The following is a 25,409-nucleotide window of genomic DNA, read 5'->3' on the forward strand; positions in this document are numbered from 1 at the left end:
TACTATTCGGTCGAGTAGCTCCTCAGTTGGCATCACGAGGCTGAGTGCACCCCGAAAAATGGCAACAGAGCATGGCGGCCCGGATGGTCACACCCGACAGCGCTAAACTTCGGTGATCTGACGGGAACCGGTGTAGCCACAGCCCTCAATTGTCATATGCCATAACAAATGTTTAAGCGGATTAGTCACATATGAATGTGGCAATGAAGTGCTGAAACCGTTTATGTAAACATTGTAATTTTAAATGATCTCGTGCGTATTAAATTTTTGTTATATGATGAATCATGTTTTGTACACATTCCACTGACGTCACTTGAATTAAGAACGATGCATCGCAACAACGACTCGTAACATTATTACCGAAGCCCTGTTACAAAAATACTTGTCGCAGAAAATACATGTCTTAAAGGATTTCCCGCAGGGCCACAATATACTTCATTCGCGGTAGGCAGGGTTCTCGTGTCCGGCAGGAGTGCTGAGGGGCTGCAACAGGTCTTTGGTCGGAAGACCAATCCTGCGAGGGGGCAGTAGCAGGCTGGTGGAACGGCAGCTGAAGAGGCGAAGCCTGCTGGCCGCGGGGGCGGACGGCGACTGCTGCTGCTGCTGCTGTGGTTGGAGGCCAGACGTCCAGGAGGCGGTGGCATCGGCGCCGCTGCCGGCGAACGAGCCCGAGTAGATGACGGACGGCGCCCCGGGGGCGGCGCCGGTGGCGTCGGCCATGCGATGGTGCCGCAGGCGCCACGGCGCCGACAGGAAGGACTGCAGCAGCGCCTCGCCACCGCCGCCGCCGCCCCCGGCGCCGGCGCCGCCCCCGGCGCCGCCGCCCAGCAGGCAGGCGGCCAGGCCGCGCAGGTAGCGCGCCGAGGCGAGCAGCAGCGCGCCCACGGCGGCCACGGCGCAGGCGCCGCCCAGCACGCAGTACGCGGCCAGCTCGCCGTCCGTGTAGCGCTCCGCCGCCTCCAGGTCCTCCGCGTCTCCCTCTTCCTCTTGGTGGCCGCCGGCGCCGCCGTCTCGCGAGGACTTCCGGGAGCGCAGCGGCAGCATCCGCACCTGCAACCGGGTTCTCCGTAGTGGCGAGCGGCGACTAGACCCGCAACAGCAACGATGAACACGTTTTATTGACATTCATTTCTTACAGATGTAAGACGTGTATATTTCTATTGTCTATTGTCAAACCACAATTTATGAAAGATGATTATATTTTATTAATAGGATTAAGTAGGAATAATTAATATTTGTTATTGTTGTTGTGGTCTTCAGTCCTGAGACTGGCTTGATGCAGCTCTCCATGCTACTCTATCCTGTGCAAGCTTCTTCATCTCCCAGTACCTACTGCAACCTGCATCCTTCTGAACGTGCTCGGTGTATTCATCTCTTGGTCTCCCTCTACGATTTTTACCCTCCACGCAGCCCTCCAAAGCTAAATTGGTGATCCCTTGATGCCTCAGAACATGTCCTACCAATCGATCCCTTCTTCTAGTCAAGTTGTGCCACAAACTTCTCCTCTCCCCAATCCTATTCAATACCTCCTCATTAGTTACGTGATCTACCCATCTAATCTTCAGCATTCTTCTGTAGCATCACATTTCGAAAGCATCTATTCTCTTCCTTTCCAAACTATTTATCGTCCACGTTTCACTTCCATACATGGCTACACTCCACACAAATATTTTCAGAAATGACTTCCTGACACTTAAATCTATACTCGATGTTAACAAATTTCTCTGCTTCAGAAACTCTTTCCTTGCCTTTGCCAGTCTACATTTTATATCCTCTTTACTTCGACCATCATCAGTTATTTTGCTCGCCAGATAGCAAAACTACCTTAAGTGTCTCGTTTCCTAATCTAATACCCTCAGCATCTCCCGACTTAATTCGACTACATTCCATTATCCTCGTTTTGCTTTTGTTGATGTTCATCTTACATCCTCCTTTGAAGATGCTATCCATTCCGTTCAACTGCTCTTTCAAGTCCTTTGCTGTCTCTGACAGAGTTACAATGTCATCGGCGAACCTCAAAGTTTTCATTTCTTCTCCATGGATTTTAATACCTACTCCGAATTTTTCTTTTGTCTGCATCACTGCTTGCTCAATATACAGATTGAATAACATCGGGGAGAGGCTACAACCCTGTCTCACTCCCTTTCCAACCACTGCTTCCCTTTCATGTTCCTCAACTCTTATAACTGCCATCTGGTTTCTGTACAAATTGTAAATAGCCTTTCCTTCCCTGTATTTTACCTCTGCCACCTTCAGAATCTGAAATAGAGTATTCCAGTCAACATTCTCAAAAGCTTTCTCTAAGTCTATAAATGCTAGAAACATAGGTTTGCCTTTCCTTAATCTAGCTTCTAAGATAAGTCGTAGGGTCAGTATTGCCTCACGTATTCCAATATTTCTACGGAATCCAAACTGATCTTCCCCGAGGTCGGCTTCTACTAGTTTTTCCATTCGTCTGTAAAGAAGTCGTGTTAGTATTTTGCAGCCGTGACTTATTAAACTCATAGTTCGAATAATTAATGTTTTTCATGTAGGAAATAATTGTGGTAGCAGGGAATGTCTGCAACAAAGTATTGTTGGTAGGAGAGACCGCACATTGATATAATTTTAAGAAGGGTGGAGGAGACCGCGTATGGATACATTTTAAGAAAAGAGCGGGAAAGACCGCGCATTGATACATTTTGTAATGGTAGCAGGGATTTTCTGCATCAGAAAGCATTGTTGGCGGGAGAGACCGCACTTTAGCGTTCGTAGGAGTCAGTAGCAAGCGAGATGTGAAGCGAGTCGGTAGCAGGTCTGAAGCGAGAGGTTGAGAGGAGCGGTGTGCCCGCCAACCACCAACAATGATTTACAGGAGATTATAAACGGATGTACAGAGACATCTGCTACCTATTATTATTATAAGAGGAACTAATATTGTTGAATTATTTTCTTTGCGAAACTCAAGACTACTGAAGGTATGTTTCGCGCAATGCTAGTTGTAAGATTATTGTAAAAAGTAAGTCCCATTTGAAAGTTTGTAAAATCATTTCATTCAGAATATAATTAACTTTTGCCAGCGATATTGCGTTACTGATCATAATCCATCCCAAAAACCATCAACGTAAAACTTTGCAAAATTTTATTGTTGCCAAGAAAAAGTTTAGCTATGAATTACGTAACTTCAGTCAAATGAATTAAAGAATAACGTCAACTTTGGTATTAAAGAATGTCAGCTTTGGTAATAAATACAGCCACTTATTATGAAAGCCCACCAGCAGCTAAAAGAGTACAGTAAAACAGAGTAAGTATATTCACGACGCAGTTCGATGTAGCAGTCAGATGGCGATTCAGTAACAGTAAAAAAGGTAAGAAACAGTTTTGGGTTATTGCACACAACGACTGAGGGACACGCCGACGACACATCCAATGTTTCTTCGAAATAATCAAAAAATCACTTTTAATAAGTAGCAATTAAATTTGTATGCGAAGATAGAGAAAGAGAATAAATTTCAAAGGGAAGATTTCATTTGTTATTATTAAGCAAGAGATAGAAATCCTAAGGAAAGGTTTCATAGTTTATTGTAAAAGGGAAGGTTATCATTAACAAAAGTGGTATAGAGGAGAGGGGAAGGTTTCAAAGATAAGTGCATTTTGTAACTCCACTGTTACACTCTGGTCACTCACATAAATGTGAATATCTCTCAAAAGCCTGATTAGACACCTTTTGCTGTGCGGAGGCGCGAGGCGTGCAAGGACGTAAGTGAGGTTCTGGAATGTGCGACAGCGACGAGGAGCCTTGCCAATTTCAGTGCTGTGACCAGGTTTCTCGGTCGAGGATCTACGGCGCGAACAGGTAATCCGGGGAGTCTCGTGGTTAGGGGAATCGGTAAACTTAACCTGGTGCTCTTCGAAACAGGTCCTTTATCATTTAGCTACAATATAGCAGGTCAACAACTGGAAGCAGTTAAGTCCATAAATTATCTGGGAGTAGGCATTAAGAATGATTTAAAATGGAATGATCATATAAAGTTGATTGTCCGTAAAGCAGATGCCAGACTGAGATTCATTGGAAGAATCCTAAGGAAATGCAATCCGAAAACAAAGGAAGTAGGTTACAGTAGACTTCTTTGCCCACTGCTTGAATATTGCTCACCAGTGTGGGATCCGTACCAGATACGGTTGATAGAAGAGATAGAGGAGATCCAACGGAGAGCAGCGCGCTTCGTTACAGGATCATTTAGTAATCGCGAAAGCGTTACGGAGATGACAGATAAACTCCAGTGGAAGACTCCGCAGGAGAGACGCTCAGTAGCTCGGTACGGGCTTTTGTTGAAGTTTCGAGAACATACCTTCACCGAGGAGTCAAGCAGTATATTGCTCCCTCATACGTATACCTCGCGAAGAGACCATGAGCATAAAATCAGAGAGATTAGAGCCCAAACAGGGACATACCGAAAATCTTTCTTTCCGCGAACAATACGAGACTGGAATAGAAGGGAGAACCGATAGAGGTACTCAAAGTACCCTCCGCCACACACCGTCAGGTGGCTTGCGGAGTATGGATGTAGATGTAGATGTAGATGTAGATGCATGTACACTGCGAGCTGGGTGACACGTTTTACTGTCCTGCTGGTAGATGTCAACGTGCGAAGGAGCAACAAACTGCATGTAGATGTTGTTGTTGTGTGAGCCGTGCTGGCCCCGGCTAATGTGTTGGTTTAAACCTTGACTGTTACTCTGCGTCTGGTTTCCCGCGGTTATTGCGGTTATGCCGTGGTTCTTCCTCTTTCTACGTGTGGCAGCAGTGGTGTGTATCGATATTTGCACCTTGTACTATCTTTGGTCTGGTGCCTATAGTTGCCAGCTAGCCAGTGTGCAGTAGTCGGTCGGTTGGTGTGGATCAGCCAGGAAATCTCCGCGCGGCGCAGTGGGCCGGGCCCGCTGGCGGTCTCTGCGCAGTGTCGGAGTGTGTGGGAGCTGTTCCGATTGCTACAGGTTTCGTGGCTCACCGACCCAGGACATCAAAGTTGGGCGGTGATTTAATTACCGAAGCCAGTGTGTTCATATTGTGCCGTGGGTTTTCATGGTTGGCTGTTGGGGGTATTCCCCTAGAGCAACAGCGAGTGTTCGAGTTGGCGAAAGTTTGGCCATCATCCGGTGGAGTTTAAATGTATTTTGGTTATTTGAAGTCCAAGTGCATCGGCGGAATTTTCTGCCTTTTGGCCGTTAGCGTTCCGGTTACCTGCCCTAGCCGCTGACATAAAATTCAAGCAGTGTCCTTTCCTCACCGTGTTGTCGCTATCCAACACGTGTGTGTAGTTTTGACAGCTTATGTGTACATGGTTGTGGGAGGCTACGTCTTTTACGTTTTGTCTTTGGAGTTCCTTGTGTACTGGTCGGGTGGAAACCAAGTCGTCTTCTCGGGGGCTGTCTCTTGGTTGGGTTGCCGGTGGATCGGATACAGTTGGGCCTACTACATGTCTCCCCTAAGCGAACGTTAATATTTCAAGTACAGACCGACCCCCGGAAACATCTGAGCGCCGCTGGCTGTACTGCCTTTTCTTATTGGTGTTTGACTGTGTATTTTCATGGCTCATAGCCGATGGTTTGAATTTGTATGCTTTTAGTTGGCTTTTAAATAATGGTTCTTCAGCCGTTTTAAACTGAAAGTTTCTTATATGTGAAGTCTTGCATTGTTTAGGCCTTCAGCCTCTTTTAAAATATTTTTGGATAAAGCTTTGGGCCTTCTGCCTTTTGAAAATTTATTGTAGTTGTGTCTTCCAATCATGGGCCTTCAGCTGTCTTAAAATGTAAATTCCTTACTTGTTAAGTCTTAGATTGATTGGGCCTTCAGACTCATTTAAAAAAATTATTTAAGGGTAAAGCCTTGGGCTTTCTGCCTGGTAAAAATTTATTGTAGTTGTGTTTTGAATCATGGGCCTTCAGCCGTTTTAAGAATAAAATTCCTTATCGTTAAGTCTTAGATTGTTTGGGCCTTCAGCATCCATTTTTAAAAATTATTTAAGGATAAAGCTTTGGGCCTTCTGCCTTTGAAAATTTATTGTAGTTGTGTTTCTAAATCATGGGCCTTCAGCCGTTTTAAAATTAAAATTACTTACTTGCCAAGTCTTACATTGTTTGGGCCTTGAGCCTCATTTGAAATTGCATTTAAGGATAAAACCTTGCGCTTTCTGCCTTTTGAAAATTTATTGTAGCTGTGTTAAATCTTGGGCCTTCAGCCGTTTTAAAAATTGAAGAAGTTGTGCCCTTAAGCCATAAGATTGTGTAACATATTCAGTAGATAGTTAAGCTCGGAAATTTGCGCCGTAATGTTTGGGCAACTAAATAAAGTTATATGTGTTCGCGTGTAACTGACAGCCACTCATTTTTGGCCCCTTTCCACAATTCCAGCTACCTGTTTTGCCCTGCGGATTTAACCAGGAGTTTGATTGTGCGGTTTGTGGGGCGTTCAAAAAAATGGTTCAAATGGCTCTGAGCACTATGGGACTTAACATCTATGGTTATCAGTCCCCTAGAACTTAGAACTACTTGCAACCTACGTCCTCAGCTATTTGTTTGATACATTCCGATCTGTCTTCATGTACAGTTTTTACCTCTATCCCCTCTCCTTGTCGGCGTTTTCCACATATTCCTTTTGTCGCCGATTCAACGGACAACCTCGTCATTCCTTACCTTATCAGTCAACCTTACTTTCTACATTCTTCTGCAGCATCACATCTCAAGTGCTTCGATTCTCTTCTGTTCTTTTCCCACAGTCCGTGCTTCGCTACCGTACAAAGCTGTGCTCGAAATGTACATCCTCAGCCGGCCGCTGTGACCGTGCGGTTCTAGGCGCTTCAGTCCGGAACCCTGCTGCTGCTACGGTCGCAGGTTCGAATCCTGCCTCGGGCATGGATGTGTTTGATGTACTTAGGTTAGTTAGGTTTAAGTAGTTGTAAATCTAGGGGACTGATGATCTCAGATGTTACGTCCCATAGTGCTTAGAGCCATTTGAACCAATTTTTGTATATCCTCAGATATTTACCGTATTTATCGCTCAAATTAAAGCTTTGTTTGATACTAGTTGATAGCTCTATCGTCGTGATATTACACGATGCCTAGAAGTGTGCTTCTGTTCTTTAAGCATGTAACAGATGCCGTAGAAGACTCGAGCGAAAACAGAGTTCATTTTTCATCGCTGACGATTATGGAACTTTGTTCTTGCTAGAGTCTACGCACATTTGTGTACACCTCCCATGAGGAAATGGTATAAAGCTACGGCGATAGGAGTTGCAATTGGAAATTGCAGATGGCTTACACTGATCATGTGATATAAAAGGGCAGTTATTGTAAGACAGGTAAGGTGGAAATCGGAACTGCATTTTAATAAATTTGACACCTGATATGTAAAAAGGTTATTATTTATTTACTGTAATCTCTTTCACGTATTCTATTCCGTGGGACTAGGCGAGCCAACGAATGAATCAAAGGACAGATGAATAAACGGAATTTTGAGAGGACATACGAATAAATAACGTAGGCTCACTGCAAAGAAAAGTGTTCAGTTCGTAGGACACACTCCTGTAAAGACAGAGACAATGTGCCCACCTTTCGCGCTACCGCAAGAAATCACCGACTCTCGCCACTAACAACAGCTATACGAAATATGGTTTCCATCTGATGATTGTTAACCATCGATATGTCCAGTGGATGAAGTAAAATGTGACTGACGGAGAATTATATACCTCGTCATGCCATAAAATTTCGAGAACGAATTAATAACAGTAGTGAAAAGTTAAGATACTGATTTTAATGCTTCAGGTGTTCTACATAGTCACGCAGCCCTCCCCAACCTTCTCCACACATACCCACACCTACCTGCACAACCACACCTACCTACAAAGCTCAGAACGCTTATACAGCCATATGAGACTGTGAGAAAAGCATTTCTTTGGGACTCGCGTGCTACATTTGCACCTTCTTTGGTCATGGAGACCCATTCTGCACATTGTCGTTTTATGGTAGGTTCGTGTTGATAACACCAAGTCTCGTCATCCATGATGATTTTTTTTCCAGAAAACTGTTGACCGCGATTTTTATTTCAATCAATTCGCGGCCGGCGTCCACGCGTCGTTGTTTTTTGTTTCTGAGTCAAGGTTTTCGTGACAAATTTTTCACACACGTTTGTCTTCTTCGAAACATTCTGGAGAATGTCTTGAACACGTGAGTTAGTTGTGTCCAGTTCGTTGCTCCATCGCGATTACTGAGACAACAACTTTGAGGCACTATGGTCGCACGCACACTATTTAACACTGCCTATTCACAACTGACTGGCTGGCCTTGGTGGCGAGCGCGGTTCTAGGCGCTTCAGTCTGGAACCGCGCGATCGCTAAGGTCGCAGGTTCGAATCCTGCCTCGGGCATGGATGTGTGTAATGTCCTTAGGTTAGTTAGGTTTAAGTAGTTCTAAGTTCTTGGGGACTGATGGCCTCAGATGTTAAGTCCCATAGTGCTCAGAGCCATTTGAACCACACGCCGGCCGGAGTGGCCGTGCGGTTCTGGGCGCTACAGTCTGGAGCCGAGCGACCGCTACGGTCGCAGGTTCGAATCCTTCCTCGGGCATGGATGTGTGTGATGTCCTTAGGTTAGTTAGGTTTAATTAGTTCTAAGTTCTGGCGACTGATGACCTTAGAAGTTAAGTCGCATAGTGCTCAGAGCCATTTGAACTATTTTGTGAACCACAACTGACTGGTCGAATACACATCTGGTGTTCACAGACGCCAGTTTAGGTTGCTATCTTAATCACTGCGCTGACGTCGTCAACATGCCAGGAATAAAATCAGTCGCGAAACCTTTTGGACGGACGATGTATTTTTCCAGGCTGATGTTGTCCATTTAGCCACCGAACTACAGCACGATACGAACAGATAATTTCTAAAATTCGTATGCGTGCCCAAAAGTAATCTACACATGTAATGTTACAATATTAAAACAAAACGAGACAAATACAATTTATTATTATTATTGAGCTTATCACTTAGAAACGGGCGAAATTTGAAATGAATACACAGAGATCATAAATAACTTGATTTGGCTTAGCGAGCAGTGTGAAAGGTGTAGAGGTATGAAACGTGAGGTAGACAGAAAAATAGGCTGCCAAATTTGAGGGTAGTTGGGTGCAGCAGTGTTTGGGGAGAAGTACCGTACTTTGACGATAGATTACGGATTAGTCAGTAAGTATTTCAAAAATGTACCGCCAAATACGAATTAAGAGTCATTTCCATTTTCCAGCTTAGGTGTAAGACGATCACAATAATTTATTTCACAGTATCGCGTTTTCAAGTGCTTACTCATATCCTCTCAATTTTACACAGTCGCCCTGTGTGAATGTATACAGTGTAAGTGAATGACGTACATTGTGTACATCCACACAGGGTAACCGTGTAAAAGTACGTTTACACACGTGTGAGTACTTGATACTGGCACTTCGTCGAAATCACCCGGTCGTGTAAAAAAAAATAATTGAGATCGTCTTACAACCAAGATATTTTCGCTAGAAAGAGTAGAAATGAAATAGTTAGCATCCCACTTAGACAACGAATTAATATCATTTAGTTCCAGTCCGATACATGCAGAAAAATTATGGGTAAAGCTTAAACTGACAATAATCTGCAATCTGGAGAACTACTTGCCGAGTATGTGGATTAAGAACAGAAAAGAGTCACCGTGGTTTAATAATAAAACCTGGTAAATGTTGAGGGAGCAAAGACTGTTGCACTCTCAGTTTAAAAAACAATGCGAATAAGACGACAAACAAAAGTTAGCAGAAATTCGTGCGTCCGTAAAAAGATCGATGCGCGAAGCGTGCAACAACTACCAACGTCATATCTTAGAAAAAGGTCTTTCCGAGAACTCGAGGAAATACTGGCCCTACGTAAAATCCCTAAGCGGGTCGAAGGCTTCCATCCAATCACTGGTCGACTAGTCTCTTGTGGTAATAGAAGACAGCAAAAAGAAAGATGAAGTTTTAAATTTTGCGTTTAAGATACCGTAAGAATTCATTCACTTAGGAGGGCAGTACAAAAATATCGTTGTTTGACCACACACAGTACCGTATGGCTGACAAAGTAATAGGCATTCCTGGCGTAAAGAAGCGACTGAAAGAGCTGAAAACAAGTAATTCGCCAGGTCCAAATGGAATGCCAGTTCGGTTTTACAAAGAGTGCTCTACAGCATTGGTTTCTTATTTAGCTTGCGTTTGTCGTGAATCTCTCGCCCAGCATAAAGTCCCAAGAGGCTGAAAGAAAGCACAAGTGACTTCTGTGCATAAGAAGGATATGAGAACGGCCCGCAGTATCCTAAACATCGTTTTGCTGCAGAATTCTTGATCATGTTCTCAGTTCAAATATATGAAATTGAGACAGAAAAGGTCCTATCGACAAATAAGCTCGAATTTAGAAAGCATCGCTCGTGTAAATCTCAGTTTACCCTTTTGTCACATGATATACTGCGAACCATGGATGAAGGGCAATAGGCAGATTCCATATTCCTACATTTCGGGGAATCGTTTGACATGGTGGGCCGCTGTAGCCTGTTAACGAAGGTACGATCATATGGAAGAGGTTCCCACATATTTGAGTGGCTCCGAGAATTCTTAATGGAACGCGGTACGTTGTTCCCGGCAACTAGTGTCCATCAGAGAAAAGGGTGTTGTTATCAGTGCCCCAACGACATGTGATAGAACTATTCATATTATCTACAAACATCAACGATCTGACGGGCCATATAACCAGCAGTATGTGGCTATTTACTTACGACGCATTGATGTATGGGAAGGTGTCGTTGTTGAATGGCTGTGGTAGGATACAACATGAGTTATACAAAATTTGTATATGTTGTGATGGATGGAATCTTGCTTTAAATACAGAAAAATGTAAATTAATGCAGATGTCTAGGATAAAATCCTACAATGATGGAATTCTGCATCAGTAGCGAGCTGCTTGACAAAGTCATGTCTGTTAAATATTTGGGGATAACGTTGAAAAGCGATATGCAATGGAATGAGTGCATAAAGTTGGTTGTAGGTAAGGCAAAAGGCCGACTTAAGTATATTGGAAAATTTTCAGAAAAAAGTAACTCATCTACAAAGGAGACTGCACTACAAAGGAGACTACACTACAAAAAAGACCGCCTACAAAGAGGACGCCACACTGCAAAGGAGACCGAACTACAAATGAACCGCACTACAAAGGAGACTGCACTACAAAGGAGACTGCACTACAAAGCAGACTGCACTACAGAGGAGACCACACTACAGAGGAGACCACACTACAGTGGAGACCACACTACAGAGGAGACCACACTACAGAGGAGACCACACTACAGAGGAGACTGCACTACAGAGGAGACCGCACTACAGAGGAGACCGCACTACAGAGGAGACCGCACTACAGAGGAGACCGCACTACAGAGGAGACCGCACTACAGAGGAGACCGCACTACAGAGGAGACCGCACTACAGAAGAGACCGCACTACAGAGGAGACCGCACTACAGAGGAGAGCGCACTACAGAGGAGACCGCACTACAGAGGAGACCGCGCTACAGAGGAGACCGCGCTACAGAGGAGACCGCGCTACAGAGGAGACCGCGCTACAGAGGAGACCGCACTACAAAGGAGACTGCACTACAGAGGAGACTGCACTACAGAGGAGACTGCACTACAGAGGAGACCGCACTACAGAGGAGACCGCACTACGGAGGAGACCACACTACAGAAGAGAACACACTACAGAAGAGACCACACTACAGAGGAGGCTGCACTACAGAGGAGACTGCACTACAGAGGAGACCACGCTACAGAGGAGACCACGCTACCGAGGAGACCGCGCTACAAAGGAGACCGCACTACAAAGGAGACAGCACTACAAAGGAGACTGCACTACAAAGGAGACTGCACTACAAAGGAGACTGCACTACAGAGGAGACCACACTACAGAGGAGACCACACTACAGAGGAGACCACACTACAGAGGAGACTGCACTACAGAGGAGACTGCACTACAGAGGAGACTGCACTACAGAAGAGACCGCGCTACAGAGGAGACTGCACTACAAAGGAGACAGCACTACAAAGGAGACTGCACTAAAAAAGGAGACTGCACTACAAAGGAGACTGCACTACAAAGAAGACTTCACTACAGAGGAGACCACACTACAGAGGAGACCACACTGCAGAGGAGACCACACTACAGAGGAGACCACACTACAAAGGAGACCACACTACAGAGGAGACCGCACTACAAAGGAGACTGCACTACAAAGCAGACTGCACTACAGAGGAGACCACACTACAGAGGCGACCACACTACAGAGAAGACCACACTACAGAGGAGAACACACTACAGAGGAGACCGCACTACAGAGGAGACCGCACTACAGAAGAGACCGCACTACAGAGGAGACCGCACTACAGAGGAGACCGCACTACAGAGGAGACCGCACTACAGAGGAGACCGCGCTACAGAGGAGACCACGCTACAGAGGAGACCGCGCTACAGAGGAGACCGTGCTACAGAGGAGACCGCACTACAAAGGAGACTGCACTACAAAGGAGACTGCACTACAGAGGAGACCGCACTACAGAGGAGACCACACTACGGAGGAGACCACACTACAGAAGAGAACACACTACAGAGGAGACCACACTACAGAGGAGACTGCACTACAGAGGAGACTGCACTACAGAGGAGACTGCACTACAGAGGAGACCGCACTACAGAGGAGACCGCACTACAGAGGAGCCCCCCTACAGAGGAGACCGCGCTACAGAGGAGACCGCACTACAGAGGAGACTGCACTACAGAGGAGACTGCACTACAGAGGAGACTGCACTACAGAGGAGACTGCACTACAGAGGAGACCACACTACAGAGGAGACCACACTACAGAGGAGACTGCACTACAAAGGAGACAGCACTACAAAGGAGACTGCACTACAAAGGAGACTGCACTACAAAGGAGACTGCACTACAAAGAAGACTTCACTACAGAGGAGACCACACTACAGAGGAGACCACACTGCAGAGGAGACCACACTCCAGAGGAGACCACACTACAAAGGAGACCACACTACAGAGGAGACCGCACTACAAAGGAGACTGCACTACAAAGCAGACTGCACTACAGAGGAGACCACACTACAGAGGCGACCACACTACAGAGAAGACCACACTACAGAGGAGACCACACTACAGAGGAGACCACACTACAGAGGAGACCACACTACAGAGGAGACCACACTACAGAGGAGACTGCACTACAAAGGAGACTGCACTACAAAGGAGACTGCACTACAGAGGAGACCACACTACAGAGGAGACCACACTACAGAGGAGACCACACTACAGAAGAGACCACACTACAGAGGAGACTGCACTACAGAGGAGACTGCACTACAGAGGAGACCACGCTACAGAGGAGACCGCGCTAGAAAGGAGACCGCACTACAAAGGAGACCGCACTACAAAGGTGACCGCACTACAAAGGAGACTGCACTAGCAAGACCCATCCTTGAGTAGTGCTGAAGTGCTTAGGATCCCCTCCACGTCCGATTAAAGGAAGACATTGGAACAATTCAGAGGATTCAAATGGTTCAAATGGCTCTGAGCACTATGGGACTTAACATCTATGGTCATCAGTCTCCTAGAACTTAGAACTACTTAAACCTAACTGACCTAAGGACATCACACAACACCCAGTCATCACGAGGCAGAGAAAATCCCTGACCCCGCCGGGAATCGAACCCAGGACCCCGTGCTTGGGAAGCGAGAACGCTACTGCGAGACCACGAGCAATTCAGAGGAGGCCTCTTAGCTTTGTGATCGGTAGTTTAGGTGGTCACATGAGTTACAATGATTCGTGAAATTAAATGGGTGTCTCAGGAGGGAAAATGACATTCTTTTCGCCGACACTATGGTGGATTTTTAGAGAACTGGCGTTTGAAGTTCACTGCAGAATGATTCCACCGGCGCCAGTGTACAAGGGACTGCTGAAAAGCAATGCCTCCGAATTTTTATGTGAAAATCCTTAAATCTCTTCGTATTGAACAATCGATATTATCATTCCAGAATGAGATTTTCACTCTGTAGCGGAGTGTGCGCTGATATGAAAGTTCCTGAAAGATTAAACCTGTGTGCCGGACCGAGAGTGGAACTCGGGACAGTTTTAATCTGTCAGGATTCTGTCACTCCGCTACAGAGTGAAAATCTCATTCTGGAAACAGACCCCAGGCTGTGGCTAAGCCATGTCTCCGCAATATCCATTCTTCCAGGAGTCCTAGTTCTGCAAGTTTCGCAGGAGAGCTTCTGTGAAGTTTGGAAGGTAGGAGACGAGGTACTGACAGAAGTAAAGCTGTGAGGACGGGCCGTGAGTCGTGCTTTGGTAGGTCAGATGGTAGAGCACTTGCCCTAGTTCGAGTCTCGCCCCGGCACACAGTTTTAATCTGTCAAGAAGTTTGATATTATCATTGTCTATCTTTATTGTTCATGTCTACATATTTAGTTTTCAACATACTCACCGTTGCGATGAATACATTTCACCCAACGAGAGACCAGTTTGCTGATACCGTCACTCTAGAGTGTTTGACTTTGTTGACGGAGCCGCACTCTCAACTCAGCTTTCACCGCTTCATGATTAACGGATGAAAACTGGGTGGGACGAAGTCGGGAATGTATGGAGAATGATCGACAACAGCGAACGCAAATTGTCGGATTGTTGCAGACGTCGCAGCGACTCATGCGTGTTATGGTATTGTCATGCTGACGGAGAGAGTACTCCATGTACGGAGGAACTCTTCGAATTGGAGAGTCAATTACAGCACGCTCTCACGCACCGATATAGTTACGTTACACACTTCCATGCTGAAATTTGGAGGCCTCTTGTGACAGAGGGCTGTCAATATGTATAAATTAATAATAAACGTGTAGAAGGTTAACTTTTGTGTTATTTAAAAAGCCTTAAGAGTTTTAGCATAAGAAATTCGGTGGCATTACATGTCAGCATGCCCCCGTAAATTTCGCGTAAGGATCTCAAGGTTCAAAATGGCTCTGAGTACTATGGGACTTAACTTCTGAGGTCATCAGTCCCCTAGAACTTAGAACTACTGAAACCTAACTAACCTAAGGACATCACACACATCCATACCCGAGGCAGGATTCCAACCTGCGACCGTAGCGGTCGCGCGGTTACAGACTGTAGCGCCTAGAACCGCTAGGCCACCCCGGCCGGTGGAACACAAGGGTAGGGGAAATAAGTGCTTGTACGGAGGCGTAGAGATAGTCCTTTTTCCATCAGTCTATTTGAGAGAGTAACAGGGCAAAATGTCTAGTAGCGGTTCAAGGTACCCTCCAAAATGTGCCACACGTTGGCTTGCTCAGTATGTATGTAGATGTAGATGTAGAAGGTAGAAAATGGAATAGTATTTTAATAAATTTGTGGCACGCGACATAAAAATCTTATTTACGTCAAATTTTTTCCTTTTTTAGGGCCAGCACCGTGATGTATGTCAGATAATAACGTTATTATTAGAGAAAAAAATGGTTCTGAGCACTATGGGACTTAACATCTGTGGTCATCAGTCCCCTAGAACTTAGAACTACTTAAACCTAACTAACCTAAGGACATCACACACATCCATGCCCGAGGCAGGATTCGAACCTGCGACCGTAGCAGTCACGCGGTTCCGGACTGCGCGCCTAGAACCGCTAGACCACCGCGGCCGGCCTATTATTAGAGAATAGCTGCTTATAATAATCTTTATTAGCGACAAATTGTTTCGGCATTTATCACCTGCGAACACAATTTTGGCGCGACCGTGTTTAAATGAGAATGCCAATTATATTAAAGTGACTACTTTGTAGTCACGTCTAGTATGATGTGACGTCCATGTCAAGTCGTTAGCGACAAGGTTGGAAACCATAAATTTCCGACTGCCCTTTCGAACAAATAAAAACCTTTCGATAAAATGACGTTCTGCCAGCACTAGAACATCTGAAAATGGTATCTTTTACACTGACCAAAAATGAAGAAATTTTAAAGTCAGATATAAGGAACACATTAGAAACAGCGAGAATAACCAATCGAGCATCTTTATGCCTTTAAAAAAGCGAAACCACGATGTTGATAAATAGAAAATACACAGAGTACCAAAAGTTGCGGAATTCACAATACTGGAAATCTATATACACACGCGAAAATACCCACAAGAAATATTAAATAGCATATAGAATTTAGACGCAAATGCTACCTCAAATATTTTGTTGAAGTTTTAGAACATGAAAAGAAATAATTCGGAAATAACACACGCAACAAGCAAAGATAATAGAGACAAAATTTAGTTACTAAAATTATATCTCCGTTCATCTGTGTAATCTTTGTAAACATACGAGGGTGAGTCAAATGAAAACCTTAAATATTATTTATTGTGCAGAATTGGTACAACGCTGTATCACTTTTCAACATAATCTCCCCCACGCTCCATGCAAGTCCTCCAGCGCTTACAAAGTGCATAAATTCCTTTAGAAAAAAGTTCTCTTGGTAGTCCTCGCAAACACTCATGCACCGTGTGGCGTACCTCTTCATCAGAACGGAACTTCTTTCTTCCCATTGCGTCTTTGAGTGGTCCAAACATATGGAAATCACTTGGGGCAAGGTCTGGTGAGTATGGTGGATGAGAAAGACACTCAAAATGCAGATCTGTGATTCTTGCAACTGTTGTACGGGCAGTGTGGGGCCCTGCATTGTCATGTTGCAAAAGGACACCTGCTGACAGCAATCCATGTCGCTTTGATTTGATTGCAGGCCGCAGATGATTTTTTTAGGAGATCTGTGTATGATGCACTGGTGACAGTGGTCCTTCAAGGCATATAATGCTCCAAAATGACGCCTTTTTCGTCCCAAAAGAGAGTCAGTATAACCTTCCCAGCTGATGGTTCCGCGCGAAACTTTTGGTGATGGCGCCATTTCTTGCTTGCTCTCTTCGTTTCCGGTTGGTGGAAGTGAACCCAAGTTTCTTCCTAGTAAGGATTCGTGCAAGGAAGCCATCACCTTCTCGTTCAAAGCGCCGAAGAAGTTCTTCAGAAGCATCAACACGTCGTACTCTCTTTTCAGGAGTCAGCTGCCGTGGCACCCATCTTGCAGACACTTTGTGAAACTGGAGCACATCATGCACAATGTGGTGTGCTGACCCATGAATAATCTGTAAACATGAAACAATGTCATTCAGTCTCACTCCCCCGTTATCCTTCACTATGGTTTCAACTGCTGCAATGATCTGTGGAGTCACAACTCGTTGTGCCTGACCTGTACGAGGAGCATCTCCCACTGAACTCACACCATTTGCGAACTTCCTACTCCATTCGTAGACTTGCTGCTGTGACAAATGTGCATCACCGTACTGAATCTTCATTCATCGATGAATTTCAATAGGTTTCACACCTTCGTTACGCAAACACCGAATAACAGAACGCTGTTCTTCCCTGGTGCAAGTCGCAAGTGGGGCGGCCATCTTTATACTGATACTGTGATGGTATGTGTGCATTTGCGCTATGCTGCCACCTACAGGCCATTCTGCGCGCTGTTTGTAGCACGCTTACCAACTTACAGAATAACGGCGCGAAATTTCGATTTGTTATTACAAATTTAAGGATTTTATTTGACTCACCCTCGTATAACCCCGTAGGAGTGGACTCCTCTCAAACCATAATTAACGTATTGTTTTAAATATATTTACATTTACCATCTATTCAAAACATTGACAGTTATATGATAGTTCACTAACGGGGTAATATGGACGTCACATCAGCCTAGAGATGAATACAATACAGGGTGAAAAGCATTTAAACCGACAAACTCTGGGAGGTTGTAGGGGACATCAAAAGAACTATGTTTCCCTAATGTCATTCTTTCCTATCAGAATTACTTAAACGGGTGGAGGCCGTATTACGCTCTTCAGTTGCTAGAGGCCGTATTATGATCTTCAGTTTTTAGAGGGCGTATTATACTCTTCAGTTGTAGGCAACTGCTGTCCACCAGTGTAGTAGTGTATTGTCTCTGTTTACTAATGGAGCGATACATCAGGAGTGAGTACACTGATATGGTTGGTACGTACTATGTAGCACACCACAACGGACGAGCTGCACAGCGGGTTTATCAATAACAATATCCTAATAGCCGTATCCCGCATCATACGACCTTTGCTGCTGTGTACCAACGTCTGCATGAGACCGGGTCATTTAGCAGATTACCTGGATAGGGACGCGCCGCACGGTAAGAACGCTGCAATTTGAGGAAGCTGTCTTGCAGCATGTGGAGCGGGATCCTTCAATCAGCACTCGTGCAATTGCACGTAACGTGGGGACGAATCAGACGAATGTAAGAACAGCCCTTCGAGAGCAATTGTTACGTCCATTTCACTTACAGCGTGTCCACAACCTGGAACCAGTTGATTATCCACCCAGAGCACAGTTTTCGCAGTGGTACCTGGAACAGTGTGAAATGCATCCTACATTTCCATCCTCTATGTTGTTTAACGATGAAGCAACGTTCAGGCGTGATGGAGTCTTCAACATGCGCAATTCGCATGTTCGGAGTCAGGACAACCGACATGCCACATTTACTAGCGCTCATCAAGTGCGGTTCTTCGTTAATGTGTGGGTCGGTGTTCTTGGGAACTGCTTATTTGGGCCGTATCTGCTACCTAGGCCATTAAATGGTAGGCACTATTACAATTTTCTCGCCAGAGCATTGCCAGAATTGCTGGAAGACGTCCCGCTAGCTACAAGACAACGCATGACGGGGATTTCAGGCGTCGTGTGCATCGATTCCTGGACCGACCGTTCCAAGAAACGTGGATTGGCAGAGGTGGTCCTGTACTATGGCCTGCTCGATCCCCAGATATGTCCCCTCTGGGCTTTTTTGTGTGGGAAGAGATGCACAACCTTGTTCACGCAACTTTTGTTGCATCAGAAGAGGATCTGGTTGCCCGGAGAGTAGCAGCAGTAGGAACAATTCAGGATACTCCTGGATTTTTTGCCCGTGTCAGACAGAACGTGATCCGACGGTGTAACCTTTGTTTACGTGTCAATGGAGGCATTTTTGAAAATCTACATTAATTGAGATTGGGTTGTGTTAACGTGTTGTCTCTTGGTCATAAAAAAAATGGAAAAGTGTTTCTTGGTTTAATTAATTTGCCGCCAGAGAAATCTTCCTCTACCGGTTTAAATACTCCTCATAGGAAAAATTGACATTAGGGAAAAATATTTGTTTTGATGTCCCCTACGACTTCCCAGAGTTTGTCGGTTTAAATACTTTTCACCCTGTATAGTCACTTTCATATAAGTGGCATGCACGTTTATACACGGTCTCGCAAACATTGACAATGGCGATGCACACCGAAACAGTACGCTGTTAATAAAGAGCAGCTACTCTGGCACATCTGTCTAGTAACTTATTTGCAGGTTAGGAGCAGTCCCCATTAGAGTGTCCACAGCCTGGGGCCGGCCGCCCACTTACCACGTGGTACTCCTCGCCGGAGAGCTCGAGCAGCGTGGCGTTGGCCTCTGCCAGCGCGTGCAGCGGCTCCTCCTGCTGGTCCTCGGGCTGCGGCCCGCCTCCCGCCGCCCCCGCACCGCCCCCGCCGCCCTCGTCTGGAGTGATGACGCTCACGTTCACCAGCAGGCGCGGCGGCTCCAGCAGCACGCGGTTCACCTGCAATGAAACAGCACGCACTCACTGAGCTGTCCTTACGCCGCGGAAGGAAATCAACCATGAGCTTTCAAAGAAACCACTCCGGAATTCCCTCAGAGGATTTAGGGAGACTACAGGAAACTCAAATCTGGAAAAATGGACGGGCATTTGTACCGCTGCCATACCGAATGGTTTAAATGGCTCCACGCACTATGGCACTTAACATCTGAGGTCATCAGTCCCCTAGACTTAGAACTACTTAGGCGGCCGGAGTGGCCGAGCGGTTCTAGGCGCTACTGTCTGGAACCGCGCTACCGCTTCGTTCGCAAGTTCTTACCCTGCCTCCGGCATGGATGTGTATGATGTCCTTAGGTTAGTTAGGTATAAGTAGTTCCAAGTTCTAGGGGACTGATGAACTCAGAAGTTAAGTCCCATAGTGCTCAGAGCCATTTGAACCATTAGAGCTACTTAAACCTAACTAACCTAAGGACATTACGCACATCCATGCCCGATGCAGGATTCGAACCAGCGACCGTAGCAGCAGCGCGGTTGTTGGCTGAAGCGCCTAGAACCATTCGTGGCATACCGAATACGACTCCATTATCTAGTCACCTAGGCGTGGTTGTCACTGAAGGGATACGATACGTGATGTGACTCGTGATGTGATGGATATTGTCTTAGTTGAAGCGGGTTAACTGGTTTATGTTGGGATGACGGCCAAAGAACAACGATAAGATTCCATATCGTATCGCCACGTGGAACATGGAATGCTGGTTGCTTCACGCAACTGTATTTACCGTTAAACCATGAGGGTAATTTCAAGTCATCTGATGTGCCTTAAAAAAATCTGTTTTGTGGTAATGAACAAGTTTGTATCTTACTCTGTAGTTAGGTTCTCAAAAAAAAAAAGAACAACTTTTTCTCCACTATAAATCTTTATCATTCGATTTTGAGAAAACTGTTCAATTAAAAAAATTTATGAGGTTGAAAAAAAGTCAGCCAACCAGTTGCAAAACAAAAGGCTTATCAGTCACTGACCTAGGTATCGATATTTCTAAAAATATCTTCTTCAGAAAGAGTAGACCCTAAAAATGTATACAACCAGTTACAGAAATTATTTTTACAAACATGGAAATGAAATGAGCGTTTGGCGTCATTGGCAGGGAGGTCCCTCATGGGGCAGGTCCGGCCGCCTTGGTGCAGGTCTTATTACATTCGACGCCACATCGGGCGACCTGGGCGCCGGATGGGGATGAAATGATGATGAAGGCAACACAACACCCAGTCCCTGAGCGGAGAAAGTCTCCGACCCAGCCAGGAATCGAACCCGGGCCCCTTACGACGGCAGTCCGTCACACTGAACATTTTTTTAAAATCTCATTTTGTTCTACATATTGTTCGTTGACTTTGTTCGTGGCGGACGTCGGATGACACTCGTTCAGGTTGTTCGTTGATCCGTTTACTCAGTTCTTTTATTACATAGGGTAGCTAAACCCTCTGACCGAACACGTTGAGCTACCGTGCCGGCGCATTCAGCTATCAGCGCGGACTTTACAAACTTAACAAAATATTAATAGAAAAAATTTGTGAGATAAGCGTACTCACTTGTTAAATCACATACATGGTGGTATATTAGATTACCTGAAGCCGAGCGGCTCTTGTCATATATAAAACTGACAAAAACAAGAATTATCCGTAGCCATGACTTTAGATAGCAGCCAGATTACATTTAGCGTACTTCAGAATGAATGCCCACTCGTAGAGGCTCTTCTCAACATAAAATTATAACAAGAGTCACAGGATAAAATATTTACACAACTGTACAACATGCCAGCGACAAAGGCCAACTGCTACGATTATACAGGTTCAAGCGACCAGGAAAAATAGGGCAGCAAGGGGCGCTAAATACATGCGCGTACGAACTGTCTCTTGCTTGGGTTAAATAACGACATTTTACATTAAAGAGAGCATGAAATTTCCTCTACAAGGCTACTGTAAATGTAATAGATTTACTAGTATGCATTGCATATAAATTACTAGCACATTTACTGACAGAGTAACACCGTACATAAATTCAGCGTGCAGGAGGTAGAAATATATCCACAAAGCATCACTGTTACAAATGCACGGGGAAAGTAGAGCAAATATCCTTGAACATATCAGCGTCCTCTACACCTCTCGCTGCCTTGATCCCCCTGATCCCCTGTTAGCTCCCTCTCTCTCAAACCCCCGCCCTCTGCCGCGCCTTCATAGCAAAATGTGAAGACAGATGGCGCAGTTAATCATCTTTTCATACGGCTGTACACATGTATTAATTCGTCCCGACCGTTGACACCCAGTGATTCAAATATGGACTTCGATTTAAAGCCACTGCACTTCCCCATGTGGCTTGGATTCGCTATGAGTGTTAACAAGGCACAGGGCCAATCACTTTGTGTGGAAGGTACTAAAATTCCCGAACAACGGCGGACACTCGAGCTAGTGAAATATAAAATTGATGTAAAAAAAATACCTGTCAATGTTATTATGGACTAAGGCTGCTCTAGGAATGACCTTATGAAAACTTGTGCTGCTAACACTAGAGTCACACTGTCTATGTGTGTGTGTGTGTGTGTGTGTTCGTCTGTTTGTTTATTTGTGATAGGCATGTGAGTATCCAATCGGTGCCTATTAAAGGCGACGCGAATGGTGGTAGACTTGTAAAATTGATCTCTCGATGTTCTCGGTGAGAAAGTTTGGTGCTGGACTAAGTGGCCGGTTAGCACACAGAACTCGCGTTCGGGAGGACAACGGTTCAAACCTGCGTCCGGCCACCCTGATTTAGGTTTTCCCTGATTTTCATATATCGCTTCAGGCAAATATCGGGATGGTTCCTGTGAAAGGGCACGATCGACTTCCTTCCCTCATCCGACGGGACCGATGACCTCGCTGTTTGATCCCCTTCCCCGAATCAACCAACCAACCAAAATTTGGAAACGCGATGTAGAATATTGGTATCAACGGAGATGTAGTTCCTTCTCTAGATTGTCGCACAGATGTCAAAATGGTAGATATCGAAATAGATGACAGAGGGATAGAAAAACAATTAAAATCTCTTAAAAGAGGAAAGGCCGCTGTACCTGATGGGATACCAGTTCGATTTTACACAGAGTACGCGAAGGAACTTGCCCCCCTTCAGTACAGTACAGTAGTGTACTGTAGGTCTCTAGAAGAGCGTAGCGTTCCAAAAGATTGGAAAAGGGCACAGGTCATTCCCGGTTTCAAGAAGGGACGTCGAACAGATGTGCAGAACTATAGACCCATATCTCTAACGTCTATCAGTTGTTGAATTTTGGAACACGTATTATGTTCGATTATAACGACTTTTCTGGAGACTTGAAATATACTCTGTAGGGATCAGCATGGGTTTCGAAAAAGACAATCGTGTGAAACCCAGCTCGCGCTATTCGTCCACGAGACTCAAAGGGCCATAGACACGGGTTCCCAGGTAGATGCCGTGTTTCTTGACTTCCGCAAGGCGTTTGATACAGTTTCCCACAGTTGTTTAATGAACAAAGTAAGAGGATATGGATTATCAGACGAGTCGTGTGATTGGATTGAAGAGTTCCTAGAGAACAGAACGCAGCATGTCATTCTCAATGGAGAAAAGTCTTCCGAAGTAAGAATGATTTCAGGTGTGCCGCAGGGGAGTGTCGTAGGACAGTTGCTATTCACAATATACATAAATGATGTTGTGGATGACATCGGAAGTTCACTGAGTCTTTTTGCGGATGATGCTGTAGTATATCGAGAGGTTGTAATAATGGAAAATTGTACTGAAATGGAGGAGGATCTGCAACGAATTGTCGCATGGTGCAGGGAATGACAATTGAATCTCAATGTAGACAAGTGTAATGTGCTGCGAATACACAGTAAGAAAGATCTTTTATCATTCAGCTACAATATAGCAGGTCAGGAAATGGAAGTAGTTAATTCCATAAATTATCTGGGAGTAGGCATTAGGAGTGATTTAAAATGGAATGACCGAATAAAATTAATCGTCGGTAAAGGAGATGCCAGACTGAGATTCATTGGAAGGATGCTAAGGAAATGCAGTACGAAAACAAAGGAAGTAGGTGACAGTACACTTGTTCGCCCACTGCTTGAATACTGCTCACCAGTGTGGGATCCGTACCAGATGGGGTTGACAGAAGAGGTAGAGAAGATCATTTAGTAATCGCGAAAGCGTTACGGAGATGATAGAAAAATTCTAGTGGAAGACTGTGCAAGAGAGTCGCTCAGTAGCTTGGTACGGGCTTTTGTTGAAGTTTCGAGAACATACCTTCACCGAGGAGTCAAGCAGTATATTGCTCCCTTCTACGTATAACTCGCGAAGAGACCATGAGAGAGATGAGAGCCCACACAGAGGCATACCGACAATCTTTCTTTCCACGAACAATACGAGACTGGAATAGAAGGGAGAACCGATAGACGTACTGAAGGTACCCTCCGCCACACACCGTCAGGTGGCTTGCGGAGTATGGATGTAGATGTGGATGTAGATGTCTGACAGTCGGTGGTGGGCACTCACCTTGACGTTGTCGTACTCGAGGGAGAGCCTGGCGGCGAGGTTGAGCTTGAGGTACTTGGCGAAGTCGCTGCGGCGCAGCATGACGATGGTGGAGTTGCCGGCCAGCTGCAGCAGGTAGGAGCGCTGCGTGGTCGCCACCGCGGCGGCCGCCGGCTGCCCCTCCGTGCTGCCCGGGCCCAGCGAGTCCTCGTACTCCAGGCCGCCCAGCGTCTCCTCCTCCTCCTCCTGCTGCTGCTGCTGGTCCCGCTCCTCCTCCTGGGAGCCGGCAGCAGTCTGCGGGTGGTGCTCCTGCTCCACCTGCCACGGTTCGCCTACAGTTACTCAACAGGAACAATACAGCCAAGACCTTAACCGATTCATGTCTCTACATTATTGACAACGTACAGGCGGACTGTAAAAGCCGTCTATATGTACATTATGCCCCACTTAAGGACAGGCATAGGGCAAAATGCACTCTTGTACTTAAACATATATAAATCTCCAATAGTAAAACTTGAGTGAGAAGTGGCTGGCTCATGCTGTGCGTTGGATTAAACCTTGGTTATTATTCTGTGTTTAGCCTCCCGTGGTGATCGCTATTATGCTCTTATCCTCCCCTTCCGCGGGTGGCAGCAGCCGTGTATATCGATGTTCGCACCTTGGACTGTCTTTGGCCTGGCACTCATAGTTTCTGGCCGGGCTGTGTGCGGGCAGTTGGTCGGTGGGCTTAGAGTAGCGAGGAAATCTCCACGGAGTGTAGTTTGGCCGGGCCTGCTGGCGGCCTCTATGCGGTTCGGAGTGTGTGGTGCTGTTCCCATTGCTATGAGGTTCGTGGCTAACCGATCGTGGACATGAAAGCTGAGTTTTCACTTAATCTACCAGCAAGTCACGACTGTTCACATTGCGTCGTTGCGAGTTCGTTGTCGGCTGTTGGGATATTCCCGCGAGCAACAAAGTTTGTTTTCAAGTTGGCAAATTTTAGTCACCCTCCGGTGGAGTTTAACTGTACCTGGTTATTCGAATTGAAGTGCACCAGCGGAATCTTCTGCCTTGTGGCCGTTAACGTTCCGGTTACCTGCCCGGGCCGTTGACGAAAATTCAGGCGCGTATTTTCCTCATCGTGTTGTAGCTGTC

General features: G+C 45.6%; 1 protein-coding gene across 1 annotated transcript in view; it reads right to left on the reverse strand.

Moving 5' to 3' along the window:
* Nucleotides 1-435: 435 nt before the first annotated feature.
* LOC124803398 overlaps nucleotides 436-25,409 on the reverse strand; it is a 78,989-nt gene continuing 54,015 nt past the window's right edge. The window contains exons 4-6 of the mRNA XM_047264582.1: nucleotides 24,297-24,593; nucleotides 19,553-19,747; nucleotides 436-1,050 (exon numbers count right to left, since the gene is read on the reverse strand). Coding sequence (XP_047120538.1) covers nucleotides 436-1,050; nucleotides 19,553-19,747; nucleotides 24,297-24,593 — 1,107 coding nt within the window. The remainder of the gene's footprint in view (nucleotides 1,051-19,552; nucleotides 19,748-24,296; nucleotides 24,594-25,409) is intronic.

This window comes from Schistocerca piceifrons, chromosome 6, assembly GCF_021461385.2.
Source record: "Schistocerca piceifrons isolate TAMUIC-IGC-003096 chromosome 6, iqSchPice1.1, whole genome shotgun sequence".
NCBI lineage: Eukaryota > Metazoa > Arthropoda > Insecta > Orthoptera > Acrididae > Schistocerca > Schistocerca piceifrons.